Below are 12,098 nucleotides of genomic sequence, written 5' to 3' on the forward strand. Positions count from 1 at the left end.
GTCACAGGGAAGGGCACAGATTCTCTCAGCAGACACAAAACTGACACTGGTTTTCCTTATTGTTAATGCTGTATCCTCGTTTCATCTCACTCACTATTTTGTGATTTGGAATAACTTCCTGCTAGCTTTCGTGGTCATAAATAGAGATGTATGATCATCACCCTGTTCAGTCCAAAAGGCCTCAAGGACTTGTGTGCATTCTAGTGAATTGCATGTAAATCTTTGATGCTCTGACACCAGTCACTGTGATTGCTTGCAAAGCCTCCCAAGAGGCCATCATCACCTGCTTCTCTTGAAAAATCCTTAAAAAACCATTATCCTGGAGCTGGGAGAAGGAAGAGGTGGCAGCGACAGATGCTTCAGTCCCTGACAGAGTACAATCACTGTGGCAGGGAAGGCCCTGAGGTGGCTTCCTTTGCTGCAAAAAGATGCTTTGCCAGGGAGTGGAGGACACTTCCTACTGAGACTTGCCCCACCCCACCCCCAGTGTAAAATGGATTCAGATGGTTTCCTGAAGGGTTGGGAGAATTTTCCTATTTTCCTAGGGAGAATTTTGAGTGGCAGATCCCCTGACATTCTGGTCAATCTGCAGGACACAGATGACCCGGGCTGCGGACATTGTCACTCCTAAGGGCTCTCAAGGTGCTTAAGATGTTTAAAGCCTTGAGCAGTTTGGAAAGTAGATACATTAGTAATGTCTTTGCTTACAGATGCTTCCCTGAATGCTCCAGCTGTCAGCTCAGGCATTTCCCTTGCACTTGAAAGTATGAAGAGCAGGGGCTTTTCAGTGGTGGCACTCACCCTGGGGAATGCCATCCCTGTGGAAGTTCAGCTTGTCTCTTTTCTACACACCTTCAGGAGGTCTGTCAAAACCTGGATTTCTTGCTCAGCTTTTGAGATTGATGGCTGCAGTGTTGGTGAAGACATATCTGGGTTTTTGGTTGTGAATTTTGGCTCAATTATTTGATATTGCACTCTGTTTTATTTTTTGTAAGCTGCCTTGGGCAAGAAAGTCAGTGTACAAATATTTTAAAATATAAATAAATCCATAAATGTCTCTTTTCTCACACATAAGAAGGAATGTTTCTTCTAGGATGTTGCCTGCCACAACAAATACATACATCATCTATAATATGGTGGTCCAACATAAGGCCTGCAAGCCACGTGCATACCGTGAGGACCTTCTTTGGCAGCCCACAAAGCTCAGCCCACCGACATCCTCCCACTTCAGAACCTTTTCTGTCTCCCTGCAGCGCCGTTCCAGCTTCTCCTACCTCCATCTCCTCTGCTTGTGTTCTGAGCCTGGCGAATGACTTCGGCAGGTGCAGTAGTTGGTGGTGGTGATGTCATCACATCACGCCAATTACTTCCGTGTCAGCACAGCTGGGGGTCATGCAAAGATCATGTGGCCCTATGGCTTCCAAAAGTTGAACTGCCCTGATCCAAAACCAAAGTAATCAAGTAAAAATCATATCATCAGGCTGCAATCCTATATACATTCACCCAGAAGTAAATCTCATTGAACTAAATGGGGCTTCTGAATAGACATATATAGAATTGTGCTGTTAATTGACTTCTAGCACAATCCAATTCATATCTACTCAGCATTAGGTCTGATTAAGTTCAGTGGGACTTACTCCCACGTAAGTATGTATAGGATTGCAGCCTAAAGGCTCAATCCTATGGGCACCTTCCACGGACAGGACTAGTGTTCTGTCAGCATTAGGTCCTCTCCATTGGCACTGCAGATACAGCAAAAATGCATGCAACCAGGTCACCAGCTTTAATGGCTGGCAACTGTGCACATGCCCCTAGAGCACCCAGCCACCTCCGGAGGGGTACATTGGTGGCAGGGGTAGGGAGGGGTATAAAAGCGTGTTTCAGGGGAGGAACTGGGGCATGTCGAGGGAGGGGGAGGATCTGAAGGCAGTTGCACACACCAGATCCTGTCCCCCATTTTTCAGCCCACCCTGCTCCCTTGCTTTCCTAGGTCAGCTATATAGCTGGAAAAATTACCTTCGCTTGCTATATAGAATGGAAAAATATTTTCCCTTACCTCTTGCAGGCCTCCTGATTGCCCCTCCACCATAACATACAATGCACACCTCTGTGGCATGTCTGCATGCTACAGTTTGGCAGGGGATAGGATTGGGCTATAAGATTTATTTAACCAGGTGACAGCCTTGATAAAAGGCATGCAATCTACACAAGGAGGACTCTAATCCATTCTTCATTGGATACCAGATTTTGATATGCGCTCGTACAGTGCACACATCAAATCCATGATGTTCTCCCTATGCAGCTCACTGAGGTTCAGAATTGAACAATGGATTCCTTGGGTTCACACACTGATTAAATTTAGGGAGTTGTGGAATGAGTTGAGGGATTTACTTGATTTGATTCTTTCATTTGCAACATCTCTGTAAGAGAAATACATTAAGCAGACAGAGAAGTTCCAAGACCATCTCATCCCCTTTATTAAAAAAAAAAAATCAATTTAATATACAGATCTCATATGATCTCAGACCAAGAACGTATCAAACATTAAAATGGTAAATGATATTGGGAGAGTCTTTCAGGATACAAGTTCAGGAAAGTGTCAGGTCTCAGCAAAAACTACATTGCAGGCAATGGGGTTTCAGAAGCCAGGGTAAGCCAACTGTCAGGCCTTGTGGGTAGAGGCAGTTATTTGGCCCAAAATAGTCAATGGTCAGGTTCTAGGGAAGCCAATAGGCATTAGAGAGCTGACACAGAAGTCAAAAGTCAGGCAGGGGTGACTATTCGAGGCAGCATGAGAGAACAAGGTGGATATGAGGCAGGTGCATCATCAAAGATTCAGCACAGCAAGACATAAACAGGGGACAATCTGTCATCAAAGCCAGATAAGGTGAAGATCCAAGTCAGGAGGAGAGGACCAGATAGGTGAAGATTTATGCTCCATGGGGAGCTCCCAGTCTCTAATGAGTCTCTGGCCCTAAGGCTCCAATCCTATCCCTTGCACCAGCACCAATGCAGCCCCACCAAAAAGGCATATGCTGTATGCTATGGTGGGGGGACGACGACTCAAAGGCAAATGGGAGGTAACTAAAAATATTCTTTCTCTGTAATTCCCCAGGCTCCCTGTGGGTCTTTTTGAACATACGTCACCTATTTGGGTAGCATATATCCAAGGAGGGAAAAGGGAGTATTTCAAAAGAGGTGATGAGATCTGGTGTGTAACATTGCCAATGGATCCATCTCCTTCCTTATCCTACCTCAGGGGTGCCCAAACCTGGCCTGGGGACCACTTGCAACCTTGGGGGGCTCCCAATCTGGCCCACGGAGAGCCCCCAGTCCACAATGAGCCTCTGGCCTTCCAGAGACTTGCCGGAGCCTGTGCTGGCCCAATGCAACTGCTCTCAGTATGAGGGCGACTGTTTGCCCTCTCACGTGAGCTGTGGGACAAGGGCTCCCTCCACTGCTTGCTGTTTTACATCTGTGATGCAGGAGCAGCAGCAAAGGAAAGGCCAGCCTTGCTTTGTGCAAGGCCTTTTATAGGCCTTGAGCTATTGCAAGACCTACATTCATTTATATATGTTCCATCTCTAATATATTCATTTATGTAAATTTATGGCTGAACACAGTCACGTTCTGGCAACTCCTGCGACGCTGCTGGAACCAACCGTATTGGCCTCTGCCTTTCCATTGGACCATTTCAGCGACGTGGAGAGGGGGGATTTGCTGCATGGGTAACAGCCTATCCTCCATATCTACTTTACCCAGGCTTCGCGCACTGGAGAGGACACTGTTCCAGAACGACTATTCAGAGCGCGATACCATAGTCTTCCAAGACTGAAGGATGCCAACAACAACAAATTTATGTAAAATTATTAAAATTTAAAATGTAGATTAATTCTTTTTTTCCCTGGCCCCCAACACAGTGTCAGAGAGATGATGTGGCCCTCCTGCCAAAATGTTTGGATACCCCTGCTCTACAGTGAGGCATCTAAATTCAAGGAAAGTGCCAGGATGGCAATGTCCTTTACTGAACTATGTTGAGCGACATCACCCCGATGCTTAAGTGAATCAAATACTGCCTGGTCCCTGTTCCTCCCAGCCAACTCCTTACTAGAGTGGTTCTCAAACTGGTGGATCATGATCCAGCAGCCCGAGAAGCACTGTCTCTACCCCCTTAGGGGGTGGACTGGGGAAATAGTGACAATTACCCTGCACATGCCTGATCTCATCTGATCTCGGAAGCTAAGCAGGGTCAGGCCTGGTTAGTACTTGGATGGGAGACCGCCTGGGAATACCAGGTGCTGTAGGCTTATACCATAGTCTTTTGAGACTGAAGGTTGCCAACCATGCAAACATCAGCAACACGCCACCGGTGGGGATATAGGGGCTTTTAAAAAAAAACTTTGTCTGTGTCAGCCTCGCGGGGGTGCGGGGAGTCCCGCCAAGCCCTCTGCAAGACTCTCTGCAGCTCAGAACACTGAAAAAAATGTAACTGCAACCCACTTCCAGTTTTGTGATCACACTTTTTTCAGTGTTCTGAGGTGCAGGGAGTCTTGCAGAGGGCTTGGCGGGGTTCCCTGCACCCCCTGGAGGCTGGCATAGACTGAGGTACGTTTTTTTAAAACCCCTATGTCCCCAGTGGCAGTTCGATTCTGGCAACTGCATCACCGCCATTCCCCCTGACGCTGCAAAGTCTTATCACAGTTACCTTACCCCACAAAGATGTATCCCTATGAGTTTGAAAACAACTACCTTACTAGGATCAAAACAGCTCCTGGAAGTGTGGCTTCTCTCAACTTGTCAAGCCTTTGAGGTTGTTGAAGCTGCTAGCACCTACAGCAGATCACGTCCCATTTTCCTGGCATCAGCCAGCCTCAAGGGATTGGTTTGGATAAACCTCCCTTCACTCTTACGGTCAGTTCTATGAAATATTAACACAATGCAGATAAGGCAAACTGTCAGGAAAGAGCTTTTGAACATGTCAGGGCAGAATTAACAATTTGACAGCACAATCCAATGCATGCTTACCTAGAAGTAAACCCTACTATGTCCAGTGAGACTTATACCCAGGTAAGTATGCATAGGATTGCAGCCTTAAAAGAGGGAAAATATTTATTAAAGAACTATTTTTAAAAAACTCTCAGGCAAAGAAGAAAGTAAACATGTAAATAGCATTCTGTTTATCCACTTTTACCTACAAATGGACAAGTATCCCACAGGGCAAAATTCTTAGAGTTACAGGAAGCCTTGAACAGACTGCTCCACTGGTAACAGCCAAATAGCGAAACAAGGACTCATAGCATTTGAATCCAGCAGGTATTATAGAATCCAGCAGATATTATACTCCCTTACTGGAAAACATTCAAGTGTCAGGTGTTTTTAGCAACTTCATGGCTAAATTACTCATTAAAATAAAACAACACACTAGTCTAAAGAATGAAGATTCCTCAACTGGGAACAGGCATCCAAATAATAGGTGTGTGAACCTGAATAAGGCTGCAATTCCGTTCCCCACTTACCTGGGAGTAAGCCCCTTTGACTGTAATGGGACTTATTTCTGAGTAGATCTGGCTAGGCTTGGGCTGTATGTCTATGACTTGGAGCACATATAATGATCCACACATAGAATGGTAGCCAATGAATGCCCTCCACTGTCATTTGCAGCTGTGCAAACCTGATTTTTCAAAGCTCATCCCAGAAGAAAAGGTACCTTTGTAGGAAGTGTAGCAGGTAGTGGTGTGTGTATCCCTCCCAGCTCTTCAACAGATATATCTGTCTTCACTGTGGGGCTAACCATTAATTAGCCTTACAGTGAAGCCTTAACCATTAATTGCAGGAATTGGTATTAATATAGAGAACATTATACAATGATGTCACACAAAGGAAAACAAAGGAAGATCCCGATGGTCCAAGGCTTTTCATTGAGTTCTAGGGCAAGCTGCAGTTTTATTAATTTCAGCAACTATATGTTCTGAAACCAATTTCACTTTTGTGTTAATAAGGCAGGATAAAAGCAGTTCATTAAACCTTGGCCCAATGAATGAAAGAGGTTTGCTTAATGAGTCATGTCGGCAGTCACTTCATAGATCTGATTAGCCAGGCACAGCAAAGAAGAGCATGTGGCTTAATTTATTCTGTGAGAGGCCTGTTTGCACTTTGCCTGATGATAATGATAATGATGATCAATACAGTGGAAACCCTGGCATTTTTTTCCCCTCCCACCTGGAGTTACCCTGCCCACATTGCTAATAACTGACTTAGGAAAAGGACTTTCCTCTTTCCAATGAAATCTTCTTTTGTGGGATTCACCTCCTGTCTATGAAAAGCACATATTATGACTATGAGATTATGTAATTTTTGTGAGGTTGACTTCCTGTGTACATATATACTTCGCTGTTATGTAATTATGAAACTCCCTTTCATTGGTGGAATGAGCACAGGGAAGGATCGGGACTAAATGGACAACCGGAGTGATGGAATGCTTTGACAACTGGAATAAAGAATATCCAAAATCATCCCTGCTACTCTCAGTATACTGCTTATGCAGATCTGAATTTATGGAAGATTTCCAAGTCTTGATAAGGCTAGCTATTCAATTAGCCAACTATTGGATCTGTGAAAACAGTAGCACATAGCAGCCCATTTCTAGTCACTCCACTATTGGATACTGCACACTGTGAAACCAGAACCAAACCGAAAAAGTCCAGGGCGTAAAACTTAGGTTGCTGGGGGCGCATGGTCCCAGCACATTGTCTTTAGTTTCTAATCCATCTGGTCCTAGGATTGTTCGAGGCAAAACAGTAAATGCTGCAGGTGTCACAGTGTGCAATCTAAGCAGTTCCTCCCACTCATCATCAGAGCCATTCTGGGCAGTGACAGCAACACGCAGGTGCTTGCCAAACTAAACGGCATCTCCTGCACATTGCTGTTGCTGCCCAGAATGGTTCTTAGATATTTAGAGCCATTAGATATTTGATTTTCTCTGTAAACCGCTTTGTGAACTTTTAGTTGAAAAGCGGTATATAAATACTGTTGTTGTTGTTGTTGTTGTTGTTGTTCTGATGGTAAGTGAGAGAGGCCGTTGCTCACAGCTCACTGTGGCACCAGCAGCACTTTCTATTTTGCCCCACCTCCCAGCTACACTAATGGAGAAAAGTTTGGAAAGGTGACACAAAGGTACACGGATGTACAGTACTTACAAAAGCACTGGGAACACTGAGGTACTTATGACAGGACTCCAGCCCAACCATTCTGGTGGAAGCAAGGAGAGGATCCACAGCTCTGTGGCAGAGACCAAGTGTTCAGCTTCAGATTCTGATGCTTCCAGTGGAAGGAACTCAAGTGGCAGAGAGACCTCTGCCACCCTAGAGATTCACTGCCACTCAGAATAGGCAGAAGAGCTGAATTCAGATTTGGATGTTCTATTTCAAATTTCCGCAAGAGCTTTCAGCCTAGTTAAAATCCCATGGCTGTTTTGATTTTGACAGTGGTCAGCTAAGATATCTTAAAAGCTGTCAGTTGCCAATCTTATCAAATGCTAAGTAGTATTACATGACATCTTTCAAATGCTAAAATAGCACTGCATGCCAGCTATCAAATACAATCAAATACTAACTCCCTAGCAGTGAATGTAGCACAATGCAGCCAGTTTATACGTTCCCATGCATGATGATGTGCAAGAACAAGTCTTTGGCTTGCAAATGCCCTGCACACTTCATCTGGAACACGTTGGCCCTCTCCTAATGCAATTGCTGAACATGGGGAGAATGGAAATTTGCCCACTAGTCATATCCCTGACACCAACTCATCCACTGGCTATCCACTTGGCCACACATTTGGTGATAGTGAGAAAAAGGCCCTACACATTTACTATACCCAAGTGGGACTTCCAATCCTCCAGGATCCCTGCTCATACAAGGTAAATACAGAAAGCCCCTTTCTCACGAAAGTTAAATACATGGCCACTGAGCACTATGATCCATGAGTATGCAGGTGTCAGGAGCAGGGCCAGTGGGTTTGGTCATACTGCCTTTCCCTTGCTCAGTAAATACTGGGAGACTACAAGAAAAGAGGCTCACCCTGTGTAATCTGGCACATATATGGATACACCCACAACCACACACACATATACACACACAACCCTTTCTGCACAGCAGATGGATTGTATGGGTAGGGCATTGGGGCAGACAAACCACAGGATGCATTCTGAACATGAAAGGGAACAGAGCTCTCTTACCCCACCAAACAGAGCCCTTTCAATACCTGTCACCTAGGTGAACTGGCCCAGAGGAACCTGGTAACAGCCTGCTTTTTATTATCATTAATATTCATCTACTGCTTTTCAACAAAAGTTAACAAAGTGGTTTACAGACAAAATCCAATAATGAAATGGCTCCGCGTCCCAAGAGGACTCACAACCTAAACCTTGCAAACTGTATTGTACCAAATAAATTGTTTGCCCTGGCAAACAAATCACGGCTCTTATATACTTTTCTCTGTCCTGTGAACACTTCAGTGTTGATTACATCAGTTTATAACTTTGCTTAGGCTGGGGGTGCAGGTGTAGGGGAAGGAGTTAAAATATCACTAAACTTTACAGGAAACAGCTGGTGTTAGGCTCAGGCCTGAATCATCGTTGTGTTCTTCCTTACGCTTGTCATACTTTAAACAGACGAATCCTAAGCATGTTTACTTAGAAGTAAGTCCTGCAGAGTTTCGTGGAATTTACTTCCTAGCAAGTACGCTTAGAAATACAGGCGATGGCACCTATTTAGCAATCCATTAACCAGAACCTGGCTTCTCAAATGTATCTGCATTAAGATACAGCTAATATTACAAATGCCTGGAAATGGAGAAAGAGCTACGAACATTGTTTATTCTATATTATACAGATCTGACATTTACAACTGAAATACGAAAGTTTGCCTCGTACACTGGATTTCCTTGGTTTATTAGCCAATGAACACCATTACCTTATATTGGGTCACACAGTACCCAATAACAGAAGTGAATAGCAGCTGCAACAACAAAGTCTGTGAGCCACTTATATTTAAGCACTGCCAGGAAAAGCTTTTGGACACCATTCAATTATACTTTCCAGTTGCGTCCTGCATCCCAACACTAGAGCTCCTATTTGCTGTGATTAGTTTAAGAGGGCCAGAAAAGCGTGAGGTCTCAGCACCTTTCCTCCTTCTCATGCCAGTCACTTAGTGAACACAACAATGTAAGACCATAAATGGAGAACTACAGCAGTGTGCTCAACCCCGTGTGTTCCAAATTTTGCAGAGCTGTAGCAGACGCAATTTCCTCCTCAATTAAAACAGCGGCACACCACTCTATGGTATTTGATTATGACATATATAGTCAGCCTTTTTTTTCCTGGGTGGCTCTCAAGGTGGCAAGCACAGGGGTCCCAGGAAGTCTACCATCCAGACACTGTCCATTTTGCTTCTCTCGGCTCATATCCTGGCAACACTTCATTCCTACATCTGAAAACAAAAGTGACTTCAGCATGTAAAAAAGTAGGAATGGCCTTCCTTCCAGGAAACTCTCTTCTTGTATTTCGGCAAGAGCTGCCATACTGAGTATGCCTCCTCCAGACTGGAAGAAGCCTCTCCCAGAGCAGTGGCTCGTGCACAGATGTGATGGGTAACATCTGAAAACAGGCAATCCTGCTGCCTCTCTGTACCAGGAGTGACTGAACAACCCCAGGGCAGGCCCAGACACAAGACTGGTTGAACCCTTTGCCTCTGGTGGTGGGATAGGAAAAGGGGCAAGCTGGAGGGACATGACCTGTATCCTTTGTTCACCCATCACCTCCCCCAGCCCACGCCTGACCAGCAGTTCTATCCTCTTAAGAAGAGGATGGGACCTGTTTACCTCTGCTAACCTTCTGCTTCACCGCCACTTCTTTTAACATTGTGGCCAGTAGACAGAATTCTGGAAGCTAAGAGGTTCAAGGATGGGGATGCTGGGAAGGCAGCAGGCTGAGGGGGAGGCAGGGGGGAGGCAGGAGCACCCACTTTCAATTGGGAAAGATAAAGGACAGTGGGAGAGAGACTCATACTGTTTCTTACCACTTTCAATTTGAAAGTGGTAAGAAACAGTATGAGTCTGTCTCCCACTGTCCTTTATCTTTCCCAATCTTAGTGCAAATGAGAGAAGCTCTGCTTTCTCTCCTTACCATCTGGCAGATGCAGAAGACTTGAGGGAGAGGTACAACCTTCTGCCACTCTTGCTGCAGTTTGGAGAATAAAAGAAACAGCAAGAGTCTCTCCTGTTATTTCTTACTTTCTGGAAAAAATAATCAAAACAGTGGGAGAAATTTCTGCTTTTTTTTTCACCGCCGCCAAATCACAGCACAAGTGACAGAAAATCTCACCCCTCCATGAAGACTCTGGGCATGCCAGATGTCTAAGACACACAACCAGACTTAGGGGGCAGGGAATGGGTTGGTGAGAAGCACAAATAGAGGCTACCCTAGTAAGCCATGCCAATATTTGTGAACAGATTTCTCTATAGAATGTAGTATAACCTGGTTCATGGTGCGCCTTCTTGTTGACTAAATATGTGAGTCATCCCCGATGATATACAACAATGTTCTTATTCTTTGGTAGTTTGTGGTTCCACCAGGTCACTAGGACTTATTTCACACCTCATCTGTAAATTTGTAAATAAAGGAGTGATTACATAAGGCATCACCAATTTTCTATACTCACAATGGATACTGACCCTGAAAGTTTTCTACCATTCAGAGAGAGTTAAACAACATTTGAATGAAAGCACAGGTAGCAGTTCAGTTTAGCATTTCCAAATTTGGAAATTACAATTGGATAGATGCTTTCAGAATGGATGGGTTTGGACATGAATCAACTAGCTCTACATCTGAAGTGCACACAAGAATTTTGTCAACCCACATGCTAATGAAACAAACCCAAGCATCCTTATATTTGATCTCATTTATTTTTTACATTTTTATACCACCATTCCTCCAAGGAGCTCAGAGTGGTGTACATGATTCCATTCCTCCTTTTGTCCTCACAACAACCCTGTGAGGAAGGTTAGGCTGATAGTGACAGGCCCAAGGAAACTTCATCGCTGAGTGGGGATTTGAACCTGGATCTTCTAGGTCCAAGTCCACCACTACACCATTTTGGTTCTGATATTTAAAAAAATAATTATATTCTGCCTCCTACCCACCCCCCCACACACACTGGGACAATCAAGTTGGGTTAAGGAACATAAGTTGATTTTGTAGGGGTGCCTGACTGGATGAGGGGAAACCACCTAGACACTCCATCTCACCCCTTCATTTCAGCAGATAGGCTTAGCTTCACAATTGGTAGAAACATGCCAAGGGTTGGCTAGGACCTACTATCTCTAGGGTAACCAGACAGCTCAATCCCTATTCTGCACATGTGGCTTTTTGAGAATGGTGTTCAAAGCAAGAACCTTAGAAAAGCATCCCAAAGTAATGATTCCTGCATCTAGAATGCCAAGCAGTATCTCTGGAAGGCTACAAAATCCCAAAGGGACTCCAGAAAGCAAAAAATGTCCAAAATAAGGGGGAAAATAGGGGGGAGCAACTGGGCATTCATTACATGCATACTAAATCCTCTCCAGTTACATAAACTTTGCCAGTGAAAGACACGCACAGGTGGATGTTGGAATTTGAACAACAACATGACCTAGGCCACCACCTACCAACCCAATAATGTAGTTAAGTTAGGGCACAATCCTAACCCCTTATGTCAGTGCTTTCCATCACCGGCTTAGCGGTGCCAATGGGACATGTGCTGCATCCTGCAGTTGGGTGTCACTCACAGAGGCCTCCTCAAAGGAAGGGAATGTTTGTTCCCTTACCTCGGAGCTGCATTGTCCATATGTCAGTGCTGGGGAGCACTGACATAAGGGGTTAGGATTGCACCCTCAGAGTGATTGTGTTGAAGCTGATTTAGGGCACAAGCCTAACCAGGTCTACTCAGAAGTAAGTCCTAATTTGTTCAATGGGGCTTACTCTCAGGAAAGTGTGCAGCCTTAGTTCCATTGGCTCCCCATGTATTTACAAAGTCAGATAATTACCATTTAAAACACAGTGAAGG

General features: G+C 44.6%; 1 protein-coding gene and 1 pseudogene across 1 annotated transcript in view; both read left to right on the forward strand.

Moving 5' to 3' along the window:
• The window catches only part of RGS13 (regulator of G protein signaling 13), a 42,144-nt gene extending 41,177 nt beyond the window's left edge, over positions 1-967 (forward strand). The window contains exon 8 of the mRNA XM_066624543.1: positions 711-967. Within this exon, the coding sequence (XP_066480640.1) occupies positions 711-762 (52 nt within the window). The 3' untranslated portion in view covers positions 763-967. The remainder of the gene's footprint in view (positions 1-710) is intronic.
• Positions 968-4,187: 3,220 nt separating this feature from the next.
• On the forward strand, positions 4,188-4,307 carry LOC136650043 (5S ribosomal RNA; annotated as a pseudogene).
• Positions 4,308-12,098: the final 7,791 nt, after the last annotated feature.

The sequence above is a fragment of the Tiliqua scincoides genome, chromosome 4 (assembly GCF_035046505.1).
Source record: "Tiliqua scincoides isolate rTilSci1 chromosome 4, rTilSci1.hap2, whole genome shotgun sequence".
Lineage (NCBI taxonomy): Eukaryota > Metazoa > Chordata > Lepidosauria > Squamata > Scincidae > Tiliqua > Tiliqua scincoides.